A 26328-nucleotide genomic window follows, 5' to 3' on the forward strand; every position below is an offset into this window, starting at 1 on the left:
TTTGGGCTGAGGACAGATGAGCTCCCCATGTAGGCTTCAGAGAGAGGAGGTGTGTTCCCTCCAGTGAGTGGGGAAGGGGCAGGAGGGGTTGCTCTGCCTGGGGGCACCAGGAGACCAAGCAAAAGCTCTTCCCGGGTTCTCTCCCTCCCCTATTCCCCTTCCTGGGCCACCAGGAGGGGAAGAACACACATCTGGAGGTCACCCAATATCAGTATAAAGAGGAAATACAGATTGTTCTGATGTGGCAGCTTGGACTCATTTGGGCTTCAGTCTGACAGTGTTTCTCCTCCTCCTCATCTCTCTCTTGCTTTCTCCTGCAGAGTAAAGATTTACTGTGTGCAGCAGTCCTTCAGACCTCCCCCATCATCCTTTCCACTCACTCACATGAGCTCTGGGGTAGGCAGGCTACCACAGGAGCACCAGCAGGGGCACAGGAAGCAGGTGGAGGATCTAAGCACTGGGTGCAAAGCTCAGACCCAGACAGCACAGCCTTGGAAAAGAAGGCATTGAGCCACAAAAGTTGTTAACAGACCCCAAGCATGAAAACAGACCTATGAACTGGGGAGCTGATAGCCTATAATGCCACACGCCTGGGCATGCATTTACACAAGCACTTCTGCACGCACAAGTGCCAGTCAATGAGCAATCTCACAATTTAGCAGCCATCAGCTTGCACAAATCTGCTTCCACAGGACTATGAGGAGGAAGAGACTGCCTCGAACAGGCACTAAAATGTGCATGTCTGTGAGGGTCACATTCCTGTGTCAATACTGCTCGACACAGCTGACTTCACAGAGTAGAACTGCTGCTGCACCAGTTCCCTGGGTACGTGAGAAAGGCCGCACACAGAACATGGCTGCAGCCTGCAAGCAGCACGATGCAGGCACTCTGCCCAGTGCTGGAGTTTGCTTCAGCCCCAGATCAGCCGCCAGTTCCGGGCAGTTAGAACCATCATCCTGCATGGGATTTTGGGATGCCCAATTTCAGAACAGGCATCCTGACAGGTATGGAGTGGGCAGCACAGAATCAGCCCCACAGAGCCCAACAACAAGCCTTGTACCCAATACTCAGTAACAAGACTGGTGCAGAATTCAGATGCACAACCCAAGACCATTGGGAAGGGTGAGCTTTCAGATTTTCTTATGAGTTTTGCAAAGCCTGAGCATGAGCTCAGATTTCAGCACCCCAGATCTAATCCCCTCATGCCCCAGAGCATCCTGCATTGTCTATCTCCCTTTGCTCAGGTTTGGTTCTGGATGACTGCAATACCTCCCCCGAAGAACGGCTTTGTGAGTGTTGCTGTCATTTCTCATCCACGTTCAGATGGAACCTTGGCCAGCTCCCGCTGCCTAGAGAGCACACCTTCACTCACCCACCAACACACCCCTACAGCCCTGACAACCTCCACGTTTTTGTAGCTAGGCAGAAGGCTGGGGGCTCTTCTGCTGGAGGCAGACAGGCTGAGACCCTTCCAACCCACTCTTGTTACCGAGCAGACAGACAGCTCTCCCATACCCGTGTGCAGACAGAAGTGAAGCAGAAGGACAGCGGCTGAGAAACAAATCCCTGTGAAAAGTGAGCAGCCCTCCCCCTGCATCGCATTTTTCTCTCCCCTTCTGTGTGATAACAAAAGGGCTCCCTCTCCCCTCGCTGCCGCTCTCCATTTGTGGGCATTGCCAAAGAGCAGAGATCTGCGAGTCTCAGAGCAGCTATCGTATCACAAAGGATCCGGAGCTAGCAAAAAAGGGGCTAAAAATAGCCTGCAGCAGCACACTATATATGGAAGGAAAAGCAAAACAGCCCAAATGGAGCTCAAGGTCTGGATCCTGGGGGATGGGGCATCCCAGCCAGGGCTCTGTCCTTTATCCTGCTCAGGAGGGGGATGTGGAAATCTGGGGGCAGTAGGATAACGCAAGAGAAACTGGCACTTGTCATGCACATTCTTCCAAGTGGGGTCTCCCCGGGAAATCTAGAAGAGAAATATTCCCTTTGAAAGGAATATTTTGAAGGCCAGTATTCCCTTTCTGAGAGAGACAGCCCACAAGCTAAGAAAAGAAAACTTTGAAAACTTGCACACAGGAAAGCTCCTGGTGACTGCTTTAGAACAGTGTGAAAGTAATGGGCAGAGGTAAGAACATGGGACTGTGCAGGAAAACTCCCCCAGTACACTGCGGAAAGGGATCCCGGTCAGAGCCTGTACCAGGAGTGTAAATGCTATATATAAATGTATGTGGAGAAGAGTGGGTCAGTCAGGGTGCAGGAGAGGGTGCGTGAATGAATGAGGAAACACTGCGCGTGGGCAGGTCAGAGGCTGACACACATCCCTTGCCGGCCGCTGGCTCTGCAGCTCCTGGAGGGAGGCACGCAGTGAGGCTCAGCATCGACTCCTCGGTCCTTGCGTGTTCCCCATGGGCATTAGCTGTCTTGTTTCAAAGCATGAGGACCAAAGAGCATGGATCAAGCCTCTGCAGACTCCTGCATGATGCCCAGCAAGCCCCACTGTGTGACCCTGGAAGGAGAGAGTGGTGGCAGGAATACTTTGTCCTCTCCAGCACAACAGATCCTTCACACTGTGCTTTCCAGGGAATCGCTGCCATCAACATTTACACCAGGCTTCCCGAAGCAGACGACCAAGACCCAGCAGCACATCCTTTGCATGTCAAACCCCCAGTGGCTCTGTATATGAACCCCACGTGCCATTACCTGCCCCCTGTCCAGCCCCCTGTGACAGCTCACAGATCTTTGTGCAATCCTCTGACAGCACAGCCCTTTCAAGGGATATCACTGACAACTCCTACTTGACAAAATACCTCAGTTCCTTCTCATTTTCCACAGGTTGGCAATGTATTTTGACATTCTAGGTTCCCCTCCTTTTAGTTTTCATGGCAAATAAAAGCTGCAAATGTGGGCTAAAGGGAATTAAAACAAACTGAAAACTGAGTCCAGGCACAATCACCTTGTGTCTGGGAACGACAAGGGCTTTCCTATCAAAGGAAACTGAAGGTCACACTTTTCCTCATTGATCTTGCAATGTTTGTTAATTACTCTGTCACTGATGTGGCGAAGGATAATTAAACAGCTCTGTTTATATCTTATATGCATAATTATGTGCGCTGCCACTGAACTCGTGAAGACTAGAGAATGTGCCTCTCCAGAAGGGGAACGGACAGACGGAGATGAGTTTAGGCTGCATTATTAACAGGAGGAGGAAAACACAGGCACACACAAAAGGAGGAAAGTTTGATGGATTCACAAAGTGCTGAGATCAGGGGAGGGTGCACACAGGTGGAGCAGATTAGGGGGGGATCTTTCAATTATGGATCCAACCCAGCCGAGTGACAAATCGGGGGAGGGAGCTGCTGCCCTAATAGAGAGAATTCAATCTGTCCTAAGCTTCTTCTGAGGCTTAGCACTAATATGGCCCCAAAAAATCAATCTGGGGGCCTGCGTATCAGAAAACGAGCAAGAAACTCAGCTGGGGTTTTCCCCAGTAGCTGTGGCTGAACACAGATTTTGAATGAGGTAAATAAATAAGACATGAGCTATATGAAAATAGGAAATGCATACGCAGGCTGGGGGAAGACTCTTTACAACGACACCCAAGTCAGCGCCCAGTTCAGAAGTGGGGGCTGTGCAGTTTTGAGAAGAGCAGCTCTGCTGGGCAGGAGATGGAGCTGCTGTGTGTTACCCCTAACAAGGCAGGAGTGCCAGGGCAGCCCTTGTGGAGGGGCCAGTGCTGGGTGGCAGCAGCCAGGGGAACAGGGGAAGCAGTGATGGAGCATGGGCATCTGTTAGAGGTTTCTGTTTGGCACAGCCCTTGGGTCAGCTTTCAGCTCAGAGGGTATCACTGCTGGGTAAAGTACAACTGGTGGGCACAAGCACGCTTACACACTCTATGTGAGAACAAATATCTAGGGAAGATCTACTCTACCATGGGATCTTTGGTCTGGGAAGAGACCCAGACACATCCACCCTGCTAAGGGAGGGTACTCTGAAGCAGAAACAAAATGGTCATGCTCCCAAAATCAAAATACCCAGCAGCCAGGCAGGCCTCTGCTAGGGGACTTGGGGTCTCTGGCTTTCTCCTGGGCAGACACAGCCAGCAGAAGCTTGCCCTTTCCCTTGAAACATGTGGCCAAGTCACTGCCCCATGGAGGGGTGGGTGGCAGGGCCTTACCTGAGGTGGTTCCCAGCTTGGAGGCCGCCTCGCTGGAGGCGCGGTACGCGTCATCCTTGGAGGCCGCCCCGTCGGAATCCCTGTCGTCCAGGAATGTGCCATCCTGTGAGCCCCTCAGCACGTCTGCCTCGTCCCCGTTGTCCTCCTCATCGCTGCAGCCCTTGGGCTGCACCATGTAGACCCCTTCAGGCGGCACCTCCGCACCCTCGGCGCCCCGGCATTCCTTGCCCTCGGCCCGCCCCAGCAAAGGCTCCTCGTACTCCCCGTTCACCCACTTCTCGATCACCTCCCTCCTCTTGTCCTCCTCGATCTTCTGCACGTGGCTGAGTCCGTCTGAAAACTCAGTCCCTGACTCCTTGGTCCCGGGCTGAGGCAGATCCTTGTTGCTGCTCTCCCGCTGCGGCCCTTTGTCCGCACGCGCCTGCTCGGCTCCCCCGTGGTCGAAGACAACCTGGCGGCTCAGCTTGGCACAGATTGCATTTAGCTTCAGGCCGCCTTTGCGCTTGGCAGCCATTGTGGGTTTTCCTGAGGTTGCGTCAGTGCATATAGTTCTTTCAGCTGGAAGGAGAGAGGGGAAAGAAGCGAGGAAGGGCATTAGAAGGATCAGAAATGGCCGTTCCCAACCCACAGGCCTTCACACAGGCCATAGTTGTCCCAGGAAGGATGGGATGGAGTCTTTGTAAGCTCAGAGCTGAAGCTCGGGCTGCAGAGTTGGCGCTCCCGACCTCTGTTCCCAACAGAGGGTCTCAATGGAGGCTGGACCTGGTTATGAGATTGGGCTTGGCTCAGAAAGCCCCAACACCTCAGGCAAATGAATGCAGTACAGACTGGTCTGCTGGGAGCCTTGCTGCTGCATCCTTCATCCTGCAGCACTACCTGCCCCCAGCCCCATCCCCAAAATGACACAGCTCCAAGCACATGTAACAGTTTCCCACTGTATGGGTGGTGAGTTCACTTTGTAGCCTTTATTTACAGGCTCAGTGCAGAACAACTATGGGGCATGGAGAATCAGTACAGAGAGCAGAGAACCAGTATGAAGTAGGGAGAACCCATATGGGTGATGGGAGCACTGTGCTGAGCTCTGCTGGGTGTGAGGCAGCTGAATGGAAGCAAACCGCCTGGGGTGGCATCAGCTGATCAGCCCCTGTGACTGCTTGCTCTGCTCTCACACACACAGGAAATTCTGCTCTCACACTTCCCAGCACAATCAGCTAATTAGTGGAGGTTTGTTATTTTAATGTAGTTTATTCATATGTGACAGCTAGTAAAGGAGGGGTGAGAGAATGTGGGGGGAGAAAGGAAGAAGGTGAGGTCTTAACTTCAAGGTCATGGAGAAGCTTGAACTAAACGGTCCCTATCACAGAGTCACTCACATAATTGCACCTCACCAACAATTAACAGGATTCAATCGCAAAAAAAAAACAAAAAACAAAAAAACAAAACAAAAAAAAAACCCCACACAACGAAAACCTGATTCTAAAGCAGTTGTGTTGTCTCATTTCTCTTTTTATTTACGGTCCCTGCGAGAGGCACTCGGAGTGAGCAGGGTGACGGGTCCCAAAGCAGAGGTGTCAGCGTGGGCTCCTGGGTCCCTGCATGCTGCGACAGGGAGGTGCTGCTCCACAGAAGCACGCTGAGATTAATCAGACCCCCTACGATGCACCCAGAAGCCATCGTGACAGCCTCTAATCCCGTAACATGACAGCCCAATACAAACACACTGAAACTTTAGACCTGCTGTCCAAGAGCCAGAGAGTGGCTGCTTAGCGTAAACTCCTGACAGCTTCAGACACGCTTTCCCGTCACAGGAATACCCCCCTGACAAATCTATCAGCCTCCCACACAAAGTGAGGCAAAATGCTTTTCTACCGTCCTGAATGCATCCCCCCTCTGCCCCAACTGCATCCCTGCCCCTGCAGAGCTGCTCCCAGCCATGTGCCTGCAACAGCAGCAGGTGTGAGCCATGCACGTGTGGCTTCCAGCATCCCATTTCCCCCAGGCACCCCTCGCACACCTCCCCACGCATCTCCCTTTCACACATCCCCCTGCACACAGCCTCGTGCCTACAGATGGGCGCCCGCAATGCTGCCGAAGTCTCTGCATGTTGGCACCTTCCTTTCCCATCACATTCCCGCTCTATTTAGGGCAGAAAGTGCCGGCCGCTCCCGTGCGCAGCAGTACCGCGCTGGGATTCTGGGGAGGCTGCTGTGAGCTCCAGCTGGAGCCTGGCCAGGACCCCGACAGCTCACTGTGTGCACTCGGCAGGGGGCCAGCAGTGCAGTGGGGCAGGTGGCCGGGGCCAGGGCAGCCACTGACCCCAGTGCTTCCTTGTCCTAGCAATCAGGACAGCCGCTGTGATGGGTGCAGGAAAGAAGGCACGCAGCCACCCACTGCCCCCACCCCGCAGGCACGGCAGGTCCCATTATGCTGGGCTGGAGGTGAGCAGCCAAGTGAGCGCACCAGACGGCAAATGAATATATAAATATTTATCCAAAGGAAGAGGGGAGCAGACGTTCCCGAGGCTGCACTTGCTGCGTACGCAGCAGCTCCAGGGAGCCTGCAACTTGTCTTCTGGCCCCATGGCACATACACCCCAATCCTGTCCCTTTGGCCCCCCCAGCTCCTGCCCTTCCCTCTTGCACCTATGCTGTCCCCTCTCCTGTACTTGATTGCTTATTTTTAGCATGGTGATGCTCTTCTTTAACAATCTGAGCATCTTTCTGTGAAGTCTAAGTTAAAAATAAAGCAAGTTTAGAAAACTTACCTTTCCCATGATCTACCAAGCCAACCCTCCCAAAGACCATCTCTCCATCCCACCTGTGCCCGTGTGACTGCAGGGAATCAGAACTCCCCTCTCCTCTTGCCAACTCTGCTGCCAGCTCTCAGCAAGCCGGTGCATCTCTATCTCCCCATCCCTGATTTCCTTGTCTATGGGGCAGCAGGGACATTGGCAGTATCTGCATTTCTCCTTTAGGCCGACAGCTTCCAACAGAGAAGGGAAACTCGGCTGGCAGAGAACCACTGAGAACGGCACTGGGGCTGGACGGGAGCAGAGCATCCTCACACGTCCAGGTAGGGGTGCAGCAGGAGGGCCCTGGATCCATGAGTCCCTGCCCCAGCCCCCTCCCCACTCCACAACACGCCAGGTCACCCCGTGTCCACACTGTGCTGTTTAAAGATTCTCAGCTAAGTAAACATCCCCCTTCATTTTCTTCTTCCAAATAGAAATGTTTTGATTTTGCATCAATCTGAGGAAGCCATTTATAACCTGAGCCTGTCACGGGGACTTTTCATCTCTGCCCAGGACGAACTCTCCCACATGCTCTATTTACACTGAGTGCTTCCTCTGAAAACAATGCCACCAGCAGCACGCCTGCCACCCCCTCCCCACGCCCTGCCACCAGATAGCGGCTGCCCTGCACCATCCTCAGGACATCGCTCCCTTCAAGTAGGAGCACAAGGCCCAGCAATGCTATGGGCTGGGGACAAAGGACCCTGATTTGGAAGAGAGGGGTGCTGAGCCCGGGAGTGGGAACCCTGTGGGATGGGGCAGGGCAGGGCAGGAGAGCTGAGGGCTATGCCTTGGGATGGGACACAGGATGGGGAGGGCCAGCGCGGCGGCACTTCAGAGGGCCGGGCACGTCGAACAGATGGAGCTTTCATATTCTTATTGAAGAGTTTTCAGCCCAGCTGAGCAGCTCCGTTCAGGAGGGAGGTCCCAGCGCCAGCTTTCCAGGAGCTGCAAGCTCTCATTCGATTAATTATTAACAGTATTATTTGGGGCGGGGAGGGGGAGGGAAGGAGGGCCCACACGCTGCATGGGCCTTTTCTTTTTTTAACCACTGTGGTTCGAGTCCAGCATGGCAGCAGAAAGCTGCAGCCGTGCCCCAGCCATGCCCAGAGCAGTGGATAGCAGCCGGGCACAGCCCCTGCAGGGACATCTCCCCTGGCACTGGAGCCCTACGCCAGCCCAGGCAGCCCCAGCCCAGCCACGGTGTGAGAGTGGATGCAGTGTGTGTGCTTTCCCCTCTCTGGTTTATCAATAAAACATTTTATTGCTTTTAGCCCAGGAAATGACCTTGGATTAGTGGATGCTGCCTCTTCTGCCTGGCCTTGGGGACTTCAGTGAGGCTCTTTAGCAGCCCTGCGTCCTGCCCACATGTCAGCATGGAGCGAGGGGAAGCCCTGGGTGCACACAGAGGAGCAGCAGAGCACAGTGAGCCATCCTCCTGCCTTCCCCACTGCGCTGCGCTGCGCTGCCCATCCACCAAGGGGCAAAGGGAAGTCCTTGAGCTGTAGCACGGTCCCCAAAGCCTGCATGGTGCTGAGCTACAAGCCAGCCTCTCTGTCCACGTCCCCTCCCATCATCCCAAGCACACAATTCTGCCCCAGGACGACTTGTGCCCCATGCAGAGCTGAACCCCCTGGGACCAGGCAGCCTGCAGCCTGGCCTCTGCCACCCCCACGCCCGCTCCCTGCAGCCGCGTCCGCCTCAAGAGTGAGCCCTAAAGTGTTAACGGCGATTGGTGAAATGGCACAGCAGATTGCTACAATAAATAATTTACTGATATTTATAAATATTCAAATCAGCAGGCTTCAGAAATTGAAAGGGGGGGGCTGAGATGATGGGGAAGGGAGCACACACGCGCGTGCGTGTGTTTGTGTGTGTATGTAGAGGGAGGGGGGACAAACATTAATTCCCAGGTTCTCCAAATTCATTTGAGGACTGTTTCTCATTTCAAACAAATATTAAATCTTTTGGTGTCAGACCTCCAAATAAAGCACTGAGCGGAATGTTGGGCACCTGCAGCTCCGTCCCCTCGGGTGGCTGTGGGCAGGGTGGGGAGCGGTGCCACCGCCCCAGCTCAATGCCAGTCCTCATCCAGGGCAGAAACTGCCACTGCTGCCACCAATTAGCCGCAGGGCTCATGGCTTTCACTCCTTGCTCTGTAAGGAAGTTCAGTTTCAGGGGTCGAAGCAGGAGGTTCAAGGTTAGGAGTCCTGGCATAGTGTCACTGCCAACCCCCAGCTCTCTGTGCAGAGGAGGAGTGAGGATGAAGACCCACACAGCTGAATCCCACGCCTTTCACTGAGGTACGTGGTTAGTGGGCGCAGAGGGGATGGGCTGGGGTCAAACTTTGCAATCTTAGAGCTCTGTTCCAACCTTAACGATGCTATGATTCTATGAATAACTGGATCTCTGAGCTCACCCTGAGCCCTCCTGCACGCCCCGCTGAGCCCTGGGACGGCTGCAGGAGGTGATCCTGTGTCCTGCCCCATAGCACCCCACTGGCAACGCCAGGCTCCAGCATGGGGCGAATTTCCCCAGATGAGTAATGGCTTTTCTAATGCACGGGCAGGCTGTCAGCTTCCCTACTCCCAGTGTTTTATGGGTTTAACTGAACGGCTCTGAACTCCCTAGTAAGAAATAAAGTTATCCCTCAGCGTCCCTTCTAAACATTTCACTCAGTGCAAACGGTGTTTAAGAAAAATGAGGACATATTTCTTCTTAAGGATGCAGTATCCCCCTTCAGAGGCCTAATTTATGCCATATATCACTGGCCAGGGAGAGGAAGGCAGTGCAGACCTCACACCAGGAGTGAGCTGCGCCCGGCCGTCCCTCCTTGTCCCACAGCCCAGCACTGAGCTTGGGGGCTGCCATGAGCCCAGGAGCAGCAGCAGGCACTTGTTGGAGTGCCACTACTGGAGGCACTTTCAGTGCAGGGCCAGTGATGGAACGCTCCAGTTTGCTGCTCTTGGTGCCATGCAGGCCTGCGTGCAGCCCCCAGGCCTTAGAGCTGTTCCTTCAGGTGGTACGGAGCTGAGAGAAGTGCCTGCACTGGTCCAGCTCCTCGTCCTCGCCTTATTTATTTATTATTAATTTTTTAGCTCAGTTAAAAGGTTTACTATCCTAAGTAGCCTCACTCAGCCTAAGTAAGTCCATAAATCACATGGGCCTGCTGACATCACGGCCCTGCCATCAATCTGCCCACAGGTTGTGCAGAACACAGGGGAAGAAGCCAAGAGATGGGTGGGATGCAATGGGGCACACAGTGCCTGGGTGTGGGGCTGCCTCAATGGGTGAGCTCCAGGCTCCTCAGGTAGGGCCCTACGCTCACCGGGAGGCAGCAAAAGAGCACCTTCAGCACCCTGAAGCTCAGCCCTAATTGCTGGGGAACTGAATGTTTGCTGCACCACTGCAGCAAAACAGGCAGAAAAGTTGATTGCTGTGGCCTCACAGGGTGCTGTTCCCTGGGCCCATGCCCTGCCTTTTGCTGCTCTCTCTGCCTGTCATCAAAGCTCATCTCCCCATTTCCCATCCCCAGCAGTGTGACCACGCACTGCGAGCGCCTGGTGGGTCACACACACACACACACACCAATGCAGCCATGTGGGTGCCACACCGTGTGCGAGCTGGCACAGCAGCACAGACCGACATCCCACACCCGTGAGTGCTCGGCTGCAGCCCAGCACGGTGACACACGGCAACACGCGGCGCGCACCTCCCGCAGCACGCAGAGCTCCGCAGGCTCTGGTGAGCTCGGCACGCTCAGCAGTTGGCAATCCCTGCCGGCCGTGCTCTGCTCCGTGCTGTGAGCACACAGCCCTCCATGCCCGCTGCTCCCTGGCCCCTCGCACCCCCCAGGCCGTGTCCCCGCTGGGTGCCCCAGACGGCTCCGCACCTCTCCCTCGCTCGCTCCCTTCCGCTCGCATCTTTTCATGAACTCTATTTCTCTTTCCTTTCTGAAAACAACTGAGCTGTAAATACTGTTTAACCTTCTCCCCCCCTTCCCCCCTCCCCTCCGCACTATAAAAACACAAATATGCCATAACTCAGCTGGCTCAGCCGCCGCGCCTCCAACATGCCCTGCTCCAGGCCTCTCAGGAAGGTCATAACAAACGACTTTCCGATTCAGTGCTCCTGAAATAATTTTGTGTATTAAAACCTGAATCTGCACTTTCTGGACCGAAAGCCTCTCTTAATTATGGCGAGCGTCCTTGGGATGGACAGTGATCCTTCACCGCCGCACCAGCAGCCAACCGCAGAGGCAGCGCCTGCCGGCTCCCCGCCGCCCCCCCGCCCCGGCCCCCCTGCTCCCGCGCCCCCCCGCCTTCCCTTTGCCCAATCTGTTTTCAAAGTGTGTCTGTCCTTTATTAAATTGTTTTCTTTTCCACATTATCAGTTGCCATGGAGACCTCATCTCTCGGATTATTTGAATTTCATTATATCTATTGATTTGGGAGCATTTCATCTTTTTTATTGTTTTTCTGTCAATTTTCAAAACGAATAACCATCTAATTTGCGTCAGTGCTGATTATGTTTGTCCCTCAATAGAGGTCGGCAGCTGCGTCGGGGAAACAAATCAATGGGAAACCATCATAAACCTCCCCAGTACAATCTCCAGGATATGTGGGTGACATTCCACGCCTGCGAGGAACACTCATCATATCCAAACTTCTTCCTTGCCTTTTTGCCTTCCCCCCTTCTTTCTGCCGGTTCCCCCACGCCGGGCTCTGCCGGCCCATGCTGTCACATCACACCCCGCTCACTGCACGCACGGACACGGCCGGTTTTGGAGCTTCACATCGGGAGGGAGCCAGGCGAGAAGAGGGGGAAGGAATTACATTTTTTTTTTTTAGGTAAGAAAGACGGGAAGGAGAGAACAGAATGACGAGAGAAAGATAGAAGAGGAAAAGTGGATCGGGATTGCAAATTGCTTACTATGTTTTTTTTTTAAATAATTTATGCAATTTTAAGCATTTATGTATAAATTTTTTAATAAGCCACCCTGGAGCAAAATAGCCATTAACATCCCGATGTCCTTCTGTCCAATGGGCTCGTGTGCAGGATCAATTTCCGAGAGTACTTTCCTTTTTTTTTATGACATGATAAAATGCTTTTAAAGCAACTTACACAAATATGGAAATTTTTTTTCCCCTCCTCTTTTTTTTTTTTTTTTTTTTTTTTTATAACAGCCTCCACTTATTCACTAGGGAGAGAGCGAGTGTGTGCGCCGGGGAGGGCAGTTGGCAGAAGGATAGACCCAGCCCTAACTGGAACGGACCTGCCTGTCCTTCTAACAAGGGCATAAACTTTCATTAGCGATGCACACAGTCAAAGGCAATTTAGGGAAACGCGCTGTACAGAAAAGGAAAACCTCAGCGGTTTTTATACAGCGGCTCCTTGGCTCCGTCCAGGGGGCTCTATCCTTGAGCTTGGCTCACGCTCGCCATCAAAGTGACCCCACCAGGGGTGGCAGTGGGGACAGGGACGATGCTGGGGCTGTATGGGGACAGCGGTTTCTTGCCCCATAGCCACCTAGTGCCATCCTCTGGCCCAACACTTGGCCCAGGTGGAGGCTCAGCCGCCCAGCTCCGGTCACGGGGAGCACAAGTCCACTGCCTTGTTGGGGTGCAAGGACAGTGCAGGCCCACGGATTTAACAGCACTGGGACTTTGCTGGGACCTGCACAGAACGGACAGGCACCTGCCCCACAGGCAGCACTTGGGGGCATTTGAACGAGGAGAAAAAAAATAATTAAAAAAATCAAATCAGGGGCAGGCCATGCTCAGCTCAAAAAGCACAAAGTGCCGAGAACAGCAAAGCCAATCAATAACAATCACAGCGCAGCAGAGAGCGAGGGAAGCGTGAATGGTTTTGGCTGCTCCCTGTGCGCCCGGAACACACGGCCCAGCTCCAGCACGGCCGCAGTCACAGCTCACAGAGCAGCGGGCTCCTGGCGCAGGGCTGATGCTGGGGAAGGTTCCTGCTGTCCCCAGGGCTCAGAGCCCTAAACCCCACATTCTGCTCCCCCTACTCTGCACTGGAGCCCCTTCCCCCCATCACAGCACTGCTGGGACCAGTCGTGGTGATCAGCAGACATGAAATCTGCCCACAAACACACAACCAGGGTTCTCCCTTCTCCTGCTCTTGGGTCACTCCTCACCCAGATTTGGGGATTTCACTGCAGCACCAAGAGGTCAGTAGGAGTTAAGAGGTTTTCAGATCATGTCTGTTACTCTCTTGCGTGTAGGCAGAGCGACATACAGCCCAGCCAAACCTGGAGCTGACTTTAGCATTGTGGCACAGAGATACCAGGAACGGCCCAGGCAGTGCACCGGGGAGAACAAGGCAGCATTTGCCAGCCTGAACGTCCATTTGTCCACAGGACGCAGGCTCTCTTATCTACAGCACACCAGCATCTGTTTCAGCACAGCTACTTAGAAACTTAACCAGGGGAGGAAGCGCTGAAAAGAAGGGGAAAGTCTCTGGTGTGGGTCAGAATAATTAGGCTGAGCTCAAATTGGCTTTAGGCATCTGCTGCTGCCTGAGCGACACCGAGCCATGCTGCCTCCCCCAGGCTGGGACAGAGGGACATGGAGGGGAGGCACGGGGGAACACAGGGTGGGGGGACACAGGGCGAGGGGACGCGCTGTGCACAGTGCAGGGTGTCTCTGGGAACAGGGTGGCTTCTGCTGGAGCCATAGAGCCTCCTCGCCCCACTGCCATTAAAGCCGGGAGAAAAGAGGCCAGACAGAGAGATTGAGATGAGCCATTTCCCCAACAAACTTGCTTCCCTTTTTCATTCGCTCCTTTCTTTTTTTCTCCCTTTAACTGTCATTAAAATAACAAGTTTCTGTTACAGTCTAAACATTCCCACATTGTATAAAGGGTTATGTTACACCAGAGTCACTGCCGGGCCCAGTGTTTGCACAAAAACCTCACTGCAGGTCCCCCCTCCTGACGAAGTGACTTATTAAAGTTTAAACAGTAATTAACAGAACAATAAAAATAAAGGGATGTTTGGGGAGTCGTAGTGCACACAGGGTTTTTGGCAGTGCCAGCACTTTTCAGTGCCCTGCGCTGGCAGCAAAAAAACGGCTGCAAAACCAGGGGCAGAGTTTGGGATTGTGGTGCTGGGAAGGGGCTGGGGCCGCAGGGCCATCCCAGCCCGGGGTGAGGTGCAGAGGGGGCAGGGAACAGGACGAGGGGACAAGGATGGGGATGGACATTGCAGAGTGCCCCGGTAGGAGGCCGGGTCAATATTGGTGCTCACCACCAGCCCTGGGCTCCAGCTGCGCTCTGGATGAGCCCCCAAAAGCTGACTTTTGGGAACTGTGCCTCTGAAAGCAAGTGTGGACTTTGGGGGAAGCAACTCTTCTACTTAAGTGAGAGTGGGGAGGAGGAAATGCAACTCCTGAGCAAAACCCCGAGAAGAGCAGGAGAGCCTGTGATGCTGTAGGACAGAGCTCAGGAGCCACTCCTTGTTTGGGAGAAGGAAGGAGAAGACATGTGAGTAAGGCAGTCCTGTGCAGGAGGCTTTCAGCCACAGATCTGATGGTGTGAGAGCAACCTAGGGTCGCTGTCAGCAGCATCCCAGCTCCTCCCAGCACTAAAGGCCTTGCAAGCCCACGGAAATGGACTCAGCAGGCTCCTGCAAGAGCAAGGCTGCTTCTCCTCCGGCTTTGTTCCCAACGCAATCATCTGCCTTGCCCAGGATGAGCTCGAGAGCAGGTGAGGAGGGTTGGAGTTTAGGTTGTCAGCCCTCCCTGCTACCCAACACGCAGCTATGCAGAAAGATCTCATTTGAAGATATTTTTGGTGCCTATTGTAACTATTCTCAAATGTTTGCCTTAGTAGCTCACAGTGCTCGTTGGCTCTCACCCTGACGGGTGACTCAGTACACACAGCATTGTGCAGCCCCATGTTTGCTAAATCTCTTCCAGTACAACTGCTCAATTTGCAAACAAAAAGACAGCTCCTTATGGGTGGATCTTATGTGCAATGTGAACTTGGGGAGCGTGACTCCCACACAGCCCATGCCAAGCCCCTTCCTGGGGTGCTGGGGTGCAGGGCTGCAGGAGGGGGCCAAGTCTCCCCAGGTACACGTGTTGCAACGTGGGAATGCAGAGATGGTCCAAAAAATGTCCTCCAAAAGCCACTGACTTGGCCCTAGAGCAGCTCATGAAGCTGATTCCTTCTCTTTGTTGCCTCTGCTAGTGACAAGGACTCTGTCACCTGCTGCCTCGATGTATTGTGCACTTGGCTCTGCAGCTGCAGAGTTGGTGCTGCAGGGCAAAGGGGCTGAAAAGCAAGACACATTTCAAGCTCCTCAAAGTCAACAGGCCTCATTCTACTTCCAGCAGCTCGGTGATTTACAGCTCAACATTAATGCTCACGAATATCCACCAACAGTTACCCCTGGTGCGGGAAAGGCAGGAGCTCAATTCTCCTGAACTGAAGGCAGGTGTTAAAAATGTGACTTCCCAGGCAGTTTCACTGGTGATTTTTAATGAGCTGTTTTCTAGGCACTAGGGGAGTGAGGGACATGGGGGCTTCCTGATCCCACTCACATTGAAGTGACAGAAAAGGCAGGGCACCAAAGTGGAACTTCTCATCCCCTCCACCCAGTGACAGGACATCCCCATCCCCAGCTCTGCAGTCCCAGCTGAAGGGAGATGTGCTGAGCCAGCCCAGATCAGTGTCAGCACAAGAGAAGGAGCCCCTCAGTCAGCACCCATATACACTTTCCTCAGCCATGTCCAAGGAGCCTTTGAGTCAGAACTGAGCACAGCTTTGCACAGGAGCCTCAAGCATTTTTGATTGCAGGAAGACACTCCTGTGCACTTCCAACACTGCGTTCAGGACATCTCTACAGCATGGCCAGTAACTTCCTGTAGGGAATGTTACGTGAGAAAATTATCTAATGCACTCTTAGTCATCTGGCCCTGCAACCTGCAGAGGGAAAAAGGAGCAGCCAGCCTTGCTTCAGTATGGACCTGCTTCCAGACAGCACTGGCTTCAGATACCATTATCAGTATTGGCCTGGTCCACGTCCCAGAACTCGAACTCTCTTTCAATTAACAGGCCCTGAGATTATTCAGACTATTCTTGCTGTTACATTCAATGATATTTGCAATGAACACAGAAGATCAGCATCGCCGTGTCCCGCAGAACCCACATTTAGCTGAACACAGAGCCAAGGGCATGTTTCGAGTGCTGCATCTTCACCTAACTGCTTCTGCGAGGCTTATGGGACCCATCCCACCAGCAAGGGCTTTGATATGTCATACATTTTTATCAGTATGTATTTGAAATATCATGTGGGAACCAGCACTCTAAAATCTGGGTCTTACCTCCTTTTTAGAATGGACTTGAAACAAAAAAGAAGCAAGCCTGCTGGCACACTCAGCCTTCAGCACTATCTTCAATCAGAGAAGCCTAATTATACCCATTACACTGATGAGGACGCACTGGCACAAAGCTACGCATTCACAAGGCTACAGATACCAAGCAAATCAGTGGCAGAGCTGGAAATAAACCTAGGGATGGTGGTGACAGACTCGTCACCCACCCGGATTGGCCATGGGTCAGCGGGATACGGAGCTGGGGAAGAGCCCCCCACTTCCACCGGCAGGGTGACAGCTTCACAGCAGGGCTGGGCCACCAGGAGCCCCTGCAGCCCCACAGACGGTGCATGGATGAGTCGTCTGCTCCTCCTGAAGCTGCTTAACCAATTCCTGCATGCGAGTCCTCGCAGCGAGTTCCAGCCTGATCTGTGTGAGCATTAACCAACCCCCAGCATGTAAAGCCCAGAGATTGTCCTGGGCATCGAGGCCAGCGTTTGCCCTGACCTCTCCCTGCCAGGTGCTGGGTGCTCAGGTCTAAGAAAGGCTGCAGAATCCCTCGGGATTGAGAGTCATTACATAAACAATACAATAGGATCACGGCGGTAATTGTAGAAGTGCCTGAAGTCTTGGCACTGGAGCCCGCCGTGGCAAGGGCCTCTAAATGGAGACCCAAACAAAACAAACAAAAGCCCCAACTCTGTCAGCACTTAATGAACAATAATAAACAATAAATAATAACCCTACCAGCCAACCTAGAAAGACAGATGTGAGACACCGGAACGGCTCTGTGGAAACACTGACCCTATAGCAGCCGCCTTCCCTCCTCACCTCGTGGCTCGCAGAGCCGAGACCACTGGGTACCAGGTTGGAGTCAGAGGGGATACTGAGGTCTCAGCAGAGCAGGCACCCATGGTGAGATGCATGAGAGCCACAGCCTGGCCCTCCTGGCTCAGTACCTTCACCTGCTCAGCACGCACCGATCACTGCTTCATTGCAGGATCTCTCCGTGAGCTGTGAAGGCAAAAAGCAGCAGAGGGAACACAGCAAGGTGGGAGCCCAGAGCTGCATCCTGCAGCGCCGGCACCGCCTCGGTGCAAGGTCCACAATGGGACAGTGGGAGCTCTGTGGGCAGGGACCAGGCTGAAAGCAGGGCCTAATTTAAGTATTTTTATAACTCGGTGCTTGTGACAGTGGATTTAGCAGTTGCCAGCCATCTGGAATAAAGAATTACAGCCACCTCCCTAATCCTATATTGCCTAAACCCTAAAGCTGGTTATGGTGCAAGGATGAGGCAGCAGGCTGGGAGGAGGCAGGGAAGGCAAGGGGGGGAGAGAGAAGGGTGTGCAGGAAAATTCCCAAACTCATCTTGTTTCCCTGGGGTGCCAGGAGGTCCAAGAAGCACCACGAGTATTTTTGCTGGGAATCCAGTGAAGATGGGGCAAAGGAAAAGGGGGGAGAAAGGAGCTGAGGAGCCCTCCAGGACCACCCCACTGCCTGCGCTGCACACACGCACGCAGAGGCTTACTGGTCCGCACAGGGCTGTCAGGTAAATTAGATCTGAAAGCTGACAATTTCTGACCATATTTCCTTGATTATTTCAAACAAATGCACACCAGCCGCTGTAAGGAGATTAAAGTGACATAAACGTCCCGAGTGGGAGGAGGGAGGGCAGAGAATTCAGGTCACCCCCATCCGTCCCCCATTTGACAGCCGCTATATCGCTATCCAATCCAATAAAAAAATCCCCCTCTTTTGCTTTAATTAATTTTACAGCTAGCTTGCTTAATTACTTTCAATCAAAATCCTCCTGCCATCGCAAAATTAGAGATGGTTGAGCTCCATTAGCCTAAATTCTTCATTTCCATATAGAAAGAGGCTCCCTCGGCAAAGCCAAGAGGGCTCCCTCCCGCTCACACCGCCATCGGACAGACGCCCATCCATCCTTCCATCTGCCTTCAGCTCCTGGGCAGGACCGGGGGAGCAGAGCCAGCCTCGTCCCCACCACCCGCTCCCACAGAGGGACACGGGCTTCCCTGCTCTGCCCTCCCACCTCTACACACGCAGAGGAAAGGATGCCGTGGGCAGGTTGCCTTCCATCTGCCCGCTGCAGGGCCTGCTACCTTCCCCGGGAGCATCTGGCACCAGTGGCTGCCAGAAACATGACCCGCAGTCCACAGAGCTGCAACATTCCCAGCCTCCTGCGCGCGCCATTTGCACCTCTTTCCTGCAAACACAAATCATGAGCTGTCCTATTTCAGGCTAACGTAGAGCAGCCCCAACTGGTCTCATGGCCGCGAAACCTCCTCAGGAGCTCAGGGAGGGGCTGTGATGAAGCCACACAGGGCCGGAAGGGCAGCAGGAACCCAAAGGGAGCAGAGAGCTGGGCATGCAGGAGAACCAGCTCTATCCCAGGCATTGGCAGGCGTTGGGGAGAACCACCCAGCTGCAGGCTGGCACTCATCCCTCCCTTCTTCTCTGCTTCCCTATGGCCTCCTCCTATCCCATCACAAAGCACAACACCCTGGGAAGCACCTGGAGCAGCAGCACAGTCCCATCTCCCAGCACCCAGCACCCACCCACCACACAGGGCTGGGGGGACTCACAGGAGCAGGAAGCCCCGCTCGCTGGGAAGACGGGTCAGACCTTGCTTCCATCCAACAAAACCAAGGAGAGCCAAACACAGACCTGTTTTGTTTATAAGCTTAAAACTGAATCCAATGGCGCATCTACCTGGGGATTTTAGATTAAATGGTTTAAGAAACTCAAATAGGCTTTTTAATCTGGTCAAATAAAAAGAGCCCCAAAGAAGCAAAGAATTCACCCTGACGCTGGGAAGACTGCGGGGCAGGACGGCTTTCCAATGCTCCACAGCACCTCCCCGCCCTGGCATGGGACATTGTGTATTTGCCAAAATGTGGAAGCCCAGGATCCACCCTGTTCTTCATGTTCCCATGGACAACCCACTCACACCACATAGTGTTTTCCCCATCCTGTCGAGGCCCTTCCCCCTAATATTAACCTGGCAGCACGCAAGCATGGTTCCAGCCCTGCAGCACCAGTGCCAGTCAAAAGCAGCCCAAGTACCCAAATCCCTAATCTCCATGCAGTGCATTTGAGCACTGAGCAACCTCTCTGCATGGTGGGCCAGCAGATGTGGAGCACAGCAGAATGGCCGAAGTGAAGGATTCAGCAAAGGGACATCAGCCCTGCAGGACCTGGGGAGCTTGAGCAGTGCCTGCATCTGAATCCTGCCAAAGGGCAGGAAGCAAAAGGCTCCTTCCTGTGCCACATCTCATCACCCTTTGACCCCCAACATCTCCTGTCCCCCATAGCCATGCTTCAGCTCTAGAATGGCTCAGAATCAGCCTTGCCCTGCACACGCTCTGCAATGAAATTCCCGACTTGTGTCTCGCCTGCTCCAATGCTCAGAACAGCTGGGACAATAGAACAGAAAGGCCCTAAATCCACCAGACTCACCCTAAATAGCAGTGGCCCATAATTTCCCCTGACATCCAGGAGCTTGTTATTCTTTCCCCTCGTCGCCTGGCTGGAGCTGTTCAGACCCATCAGTGTTATTCTATGCATTAAATAGGAAAAAAAACACAACCCAACAACAACCCAGAGAGTTTTCCAGCCTGCCCAGCATGGCAGAAGGGGCACATCCCCAGCTGGGCTGGGGGAAGAGGGGAGAACCAAGGTCTAAGACTGCACCAGGACCCCCAGACAGACCCCTTCCTCTGTCCCCATCTCTGCAGCCTGTCATTGCCACAGGGAGCTTTCACTGCAGCAGCTTGGGGTTGGGGTTTTTGGTGTTTTTTTTTTTTTTTTCCAAGCCAGCTCCAGCTGATTAAGGACCTGCAACAGGATGTAGGGATTACTGTGAACCTGGCTCGGGATCAGCTGGGGCACAGAGCCAATAGAGAGAGCGAGGATTGCCCCCAGCCTGGCTGCCAAGCCGGCACTCGTCCTGTTGGGAGGCTGTGAGGGCTGAGCTCGTGCTGGAACAAGGCCCCTGTCCTCACTGGCTCTGCCGGGGAATGGCCTGAAGCCCACGCTGAAAAACGTGCCCACAGGAAGGGACGGGCGGTGGGGATGATGGAGACGCAGCTTAGAGGGCTCGCTGGCGAGAAAAAGTCCCATACGGACAAGCTCACCCTGGGTTAAAGGGTGGTGTGAGAGGCAGGAGCATCCCCCACCTCCTGCACTGAGCTGGCCATGCCCTGGGATTCCCTGTGCCTCCTCCAGCGCTGCGCTGGATCTGAGGCAGTAACACACGGCAGAACACTGTGCTGAGCTCCCAGCCAGGAAGAAGTGCTCTGGGAAGGCAGTAATCTCAGCTGGCATGCACAGCACAGCAGGGTCTGGCTTCTGGGGAGGCATCGAGAGCAGAATTAGCTTCAAGGGGGTTTGGGGGCTTCTTTTAATTCTGTGAATCTGATTCCTGCTTGGACCAGCAGCAGCCTCCAGCATCCTTCTAAAGTGACTGTCATTACAGTACTGCTGTTCCCGGGGGAACATGTCCCCATGCTCAGCTCTCCCCCCACTCGCTGCTGCTCTCCTGCCACTGCCCCCAGACCCCTTGCAGCACAGAAACTCCAGCGTCAGCTCCTGCCGGCCTGGGGCTGTGGGGGGAAGGCAGGGCTGCATATTGCAGGCGGAGGCCGCTGGGATACCATTGAAAGCCGCTAAATATGACCAGGTTAGCACTTTAGTCTTTAATGGCAGGTCACCATTAATAAACCTAGGGCCCCAGGGTGTAGTACAAGCCTCCCTCCCCCCTCGCCCCGAAATACTCATTTCATTAACTTCACTGTACGTGGCGCTCGGCACCTGTCAGAGCTACAGCAGCCAGGAGCTGGGCGAGGGGTAAGGACGTCTTGGGGCAGAGCCACAGCTTGCTCCTACCCTCCTGGCCCTGGGGAAGCCAAAGGAGGTGGCTGTACCCCATCCCATCCCATTCCATCACTGCATCCCACTCCAGCACTCCATCCTAAAAGACTGTACTAACAAGGACAGCCCCAGACCCAGGGCTGGCCCTCAGGAAGTCGCTTTGTGTCACCATGCCTGGCATTCCACGTCTGCAGAAAGATGACAGCAGCACTGATGGCCGTGAGGGGAAGAAGGGCAGAGGGGAATTACCTTGCATCTGGGCTCTTGTAAAATAAAAGGCATTGTGCAAACAGGAAAAGCCAGGTCCTGCCCGCGGGGCTGCTGGGTGACCAGAGGATTGCCCCAGGACATGAGATGAACGGGGCCATCGCAGCAAAGCAGGGCTATCACCACCCCAGCCCCGCTCGCCCCTGTGGCTGCCAGTCCCCAGGGCTGCAGCAAGAGGACACAGAGGGACAAGATGAGGAACAGCATGAGGCCAGCAGCTTCCTGGTGGGAAGGTGTGAGGGAAGAAGGGACAAATGCGATGCCCCAGCTGCCAAAAATCCCACAGCAAGACTCTATCGATCTGCCCTACTTGGCAACTGAAGCTGCAGTCACCGTCTGTGGTGCCAGATCGATACAACCTGGGCGGACAGGGAGGGAGAGGCACTTTTAAGGGAAGGCAGAGTCTTGAAAGGGAAGTGTTTTGATTTTCAGAACGCCTGAAGAGTCAAGGAAGAGAAAACACCAGGACTGAGGCTGCAGTTTGGTTTGGACTTGCTTCAAATACATACTAAGCCCTCTGTGCTGGCCCCGGGACCTCCTGCGCATGCCACGAGGGGCCAGAGCCGGGCTGGAAGCACCTCTGGCCCTGTGGGTGCCCCCAGACCCTCCCCATGGCCAACAGCTGGCCTGGGGTCCCTGTGCAACCCAAAGGACCCCTGGGGACACTGCCGAGCCCTATTGGGCAGGGCCTGGCACTCGCAAGTCCAAGCAAAGGCCTCAGTACTGACACCAGGCGACACAGACACAGCGTCCAAACACCCCGTAACGCACCCTCAGCTCACTCTGTGCCCCCAGCCCCACGAGGGCAATGAGGGAAGGCCTAGGACAGGGCTGCTCCTGTGGCCCAGCGCTGGGCCAGATCCTCGGGCCTCACCTCTAAACGCCCTTCAGACGGCCCCGGCGCGGGAGGGGAACTGCAGTTGTTCCAACGCTTCTCGCTCAGCACAACAACTGTTGCGGTCCTTTTAGCACAAACCCAGCAACTGTTCCCAAAAGTGTGGCCTCCCTCAGCTCCCGGCCTTTCAAAAAAAATCCCCAACAAGCGATCTCCAAAATGCCAGCTTCTGAGTCAGGGCAAAAATGTTGTTAACAAAAACATCACTCAGGGGTGGGACACCTGCTCCCTGACAAGCAACTGGCCCGGCTGCCCGTGGTTGGCGTATTACATCAGGCCCCAAAAAGAGCCGGGGACGGGAGGGAGAAGGGGAGAGAGTGGAAAAGAACAGACAGAGGGAGGGTGACAGCAGCAGGAGGCACAGAGATAAAGGCGGGAGGAGAGGGGAGGCAGGGGAGACGGGCGGGTGTGAGAGCAAGCGAGACGAGAGGGGTGAGCGGGCGGCAGTGGGGCATATGGCAGCGGGAGCACAGATAGGAATGGTGTGCAGGGAGTGGGAAACTAGGAGGGGTAACAGGGCATGGGGAGAGGGCAGAAAGAGTGGGTATAGCAAAGGAAAAAGGGTGCGATGAGAGAGGAGAGATGTGAGGGGTCATGGAGGGAAAGGGAGAAAGGGACAGAAAAGGAAAAAGGAATAAAAGAAATAAACAGGGGGGAAGGAGGGAAAGATGTCTATTAAAAACCTCAGTGCATAACACAAAATGTCAGGGTTTATAGCTTCATTCTTGGCATTGCTGGTACTGAGAACCCCACACAGAAATGTCACTGCTTGTCATGTTTAATCACCTGCTATTTGTTAACACCTTCGCTGCAAGGAGTCTGCCCCTCACCCCTCGCAGGCGTTCCTTTTGGAGGAGAAACTGCAAAAACACAGCTCTGCCTCCCTGCTGCCCGCAGCTAGCCCCAGCCAGCCCCCAGCCCCAGCCTGGCCCTGCTCTGCCGCTCTGGGGTGGGCACTGACACTGGAAGGAGCACAGGGCAGTGCTGTGGCAGTGGGGCTGCTTTGTGGGCAGGGGGCTTCAGGGCAGGGAAAGGGGATGGGAGCAGAGGGAAAGGCTGAGCTGAGTGAGCTGCCACGTGGGTAAGTGCAAGGAGTGCCTGTCCTCCCTCAGGGATGTGCTGAAGGGCCCCGTAACACACACGTATCCCTTCAAGTCTGGGATTCTCCTATCTGTTTGCTTGAACAGCAACTGTCACACGAAAGCAAACATCCAAAGCTATTAAACATGCAGTTACAGTTCCTCGCTGTGGCACCTGTGCTGGTGACTTTACTCTGCTTCCTTCCCGTGCCTTTGACCCCATCCCATATTCACACTGGTTTTCCCCAGGGCTGACGCTTCCCACCTAGCTGCTGGACTCGGGATCAGCACCAGGCAAGGCTTTTCCCTAATATTTCACACATCCCGATTGGAAAGAAACCCAAAGAGCTCTGCCCTGCACAGCAGGGTTCTATCATGTGAGCAGTGAAAATCTAACTGTATATTTTACACACTTACCAAAATAAATAAATCATCCCCCCAACCCAAAAGAACAATCTAAAGCTGGGTGTGCAAAGGTGACTAGAGCAGCAACTTTCTTTTAACCCAAGAACTGTCTCAACACAAATGCCAGCTCAGCTTCAGCACATTCCCAACTGGTCCCAGGGAAGCTGGACTTCCTCTCTTGGAAACCAACAGCATTTGGGGAGCTGAAGAAATGACAACAGCATGAGCTGTGAGGGGACCCAGAGGCATGTCCTGCCCAACAACGGGCAGCAGCACCATGGGCTGCAGCTGCAGGACTGGGGGCTTCCCACCAACACTAAGGACATGCTGGAGGAACATCCCGAGCAGGAAAAGAAGCAGAAGTGCAGAAGGGCAGCGCTTCCCTCTCCTACCCATACAGTATGGTTTTTAATCCAGTTTAGATCACCCAGAACAAGCGAGATGAGAACCCCAGAGCCCAGCACAGGTGGCTCTGGAAGCCCAGCCTCAGGCCTTACAGCCCGGTCCCCAGCAGGGGTGGGGGCAGATGCGACTCGCAGTGGTGGCAGGGACGTGTGCCCCTGCCCCACGGAGCCACCTGATCCTATTCTGGGAACGGGAACAGCACACAGGCCTCCCGCTGGCCCCTCGCCAGGGATAGAATTCACCCTTCTGAACGCAGGCCAAGATGATCTAAAGCGACTACTGACTTCGTTGCCCAACTCGAGGCACCTTACATGGGCTGATTTTTCAAGTGTCACTGCTCAGCACTGCAGGGACCCGGCCTCTCTGAGATGCCAAATGCTCTGTGTCCAGCCACCACGTCAAGCAGGGAGACGACCGCTCCTCTCCTTTGTGATCACTTCCAGCCTGGTTAGACCTTTCATCTTTTATCCCTCTCCTCTCCTTTTTCCTTGTTCTTTTCTTTTGCAGCTTTTTATGTATTTCTCCCAGTTTTCCTCCCTCTCCAGCCCTCAAGGTCATGCCGCTCATTTCCACACTGAATATTTACTCAGCGAGCCAGGTCCTTTCACAGGCGCTTACCACAAATATGCTTTCTGATAAAGTCTGCAGAAAAGAAACTATAAAGCCTCAAACAACACCAGAAATACATTCAAAAATCCAAACAGGGCAGTATGGGCTGTTAAGGGATAAGGTAACTCAGCGGAGAAAGCCAGCATGTAAAACCCACTTGGAGAGAGGTTGTGCCACTTCCTTGCATCTCCACCATTTGCAGCAGCGAGCCCTTCCCTCACACAGGGCAGTCCCTGTGACACCGCAGGCTGTGATGTCTGGGGTTGTTAGCTGTGAGTCCACGACTGCGGTGTGCTGAGCACAGCACTGCTCTACAGTGCAGGACCAAGATGCGTTGAGCCACACTCACCAGGCACCAGCACCACTGGCATCAGTTAGAGCAGGAATAGCACACACAATGAAATGTGGGAGCAGACGTTTGGTTCTCCAGCACCACTAAAGTAAACTAAAGAGAATCTGCAGGTTACAAGTCTTTCTAGAAGGTTGCAGCCCTGAAATAAGAGTTGCAAAAACAGTCCGATTCCAAGCGCTTTTGGCCAACTCACTGCTAGCAGTGCAGCGATGGTGAGTGAAGCACGGGGATGGCTGTAACACCATCCTAAAAGGTACCAAGGCAGGATGCTGGCAGCCAGATCCCTGCTGGGGACCAGTGGGTGTCACCATGCTGCGCAGGCCCCTGCCACAACCCTGGCACGGTCAGTCTCGTCCTGCTGTGTGCAGCTCACCCTCCCTCTCTCCCAGTGCGCACATGGCTTTAATGTTTTTATTACCTGTTTGACTCGCTGCCTTATTGCTTCTCCTCTTAATGGGGCTGTAACCGTGGAAACGAGGAATAAACGGCCACCAGAAAATGAGATGATTAAACAGGTCACCCTGGCAAAACAAACTCAGTGCTCGCACAGCCCGGGCTGCGGACGCGGCTCCTGCCCAGGGCCGGGCGGAGGGCACAGGGCCGTGTGGCAGTGGGAGCAGAGCACCATCCCACCCACTGTGTCCTGGGGAGCAGCGCCAAGGGACGGTGCTCCACACCTCGGGGCGGCCACGCGAGTAACAGCACGGCTTGCTCAGGGAAGACGGAGGAGAACGAGGACAAGACGCATCCATGTAACAGGGAAAAAATAGCAGCTATTATGAATATAAATAGGCTGGACTAGAATCAAAACACAAGTCTGAGACAAGTTGTTGTCCTCTGCTGTTCCTGTGGCTGCCCATGCTCGCCTCGTGGCAGCTCCCAACAAGGGGCAGACAGCCCTTGCTGTCCCCATGTCCCAACACAACAGCTGCAGCACCCTGACTATGACCTCAATGGCCAGGCTGTGCTTGCTGGTGCTGGGAGAGCAGAGCTCTGTTCCAAGCCCAGCCACATGTCCCAGGTGATGCAGGACATTGAGAGGCACGGACCTAGTAGGTAGCTGAGGTGTCAGAAGGCAGAGCATGGCCCCAGACCCCTCGTGTCAGCTAGGCAAGGT

At 54.1% G+C, this 26328-nt stretch overlaps 1 protein-coding gene across 6 annotated transcripts in view; it reads right to left on the reverse strand.

Annotated features, from left to right (window-relative positions):
• CASZ1 (castor zinc finger 1) overlaps window positions 1–26328 on the reverse strand; it is a 152105-nt gene that overhangs the window by 41998 nt on the left and 83779 nt on the right. For all 6 annotated transcript variants that reach the window (XM_085242336.1, XM_085242333.1, XM_085242335.1 and 3 more), the window contains one exon: window positions 4178–4735. In XM_085242336.1, coding sequence (XP_085098462.1) covers window positions 4178–4691 — 514 coding nt within the window. In that variant the 5' untranslated portion in view covers window positions 4692–4735. The remainder of the gene's footprint in view (window positions 1–4177; window positions 4736–26328) is intronic.

Source organism: Meleagris gallopavo, chromosome 23 (assembly GCF_905368555.1).
Source record: "Meleagris gallopavo chromosome 23, MGAL_WU_HG_1.1, whole genome shotgun sequence".
Classification (NCBI taxonomy): Eukaryota; Metazoa; Chordata; class Aves; order Galliformes; family Phasianidae; genus Meleagris; species Meleagris gallopavo.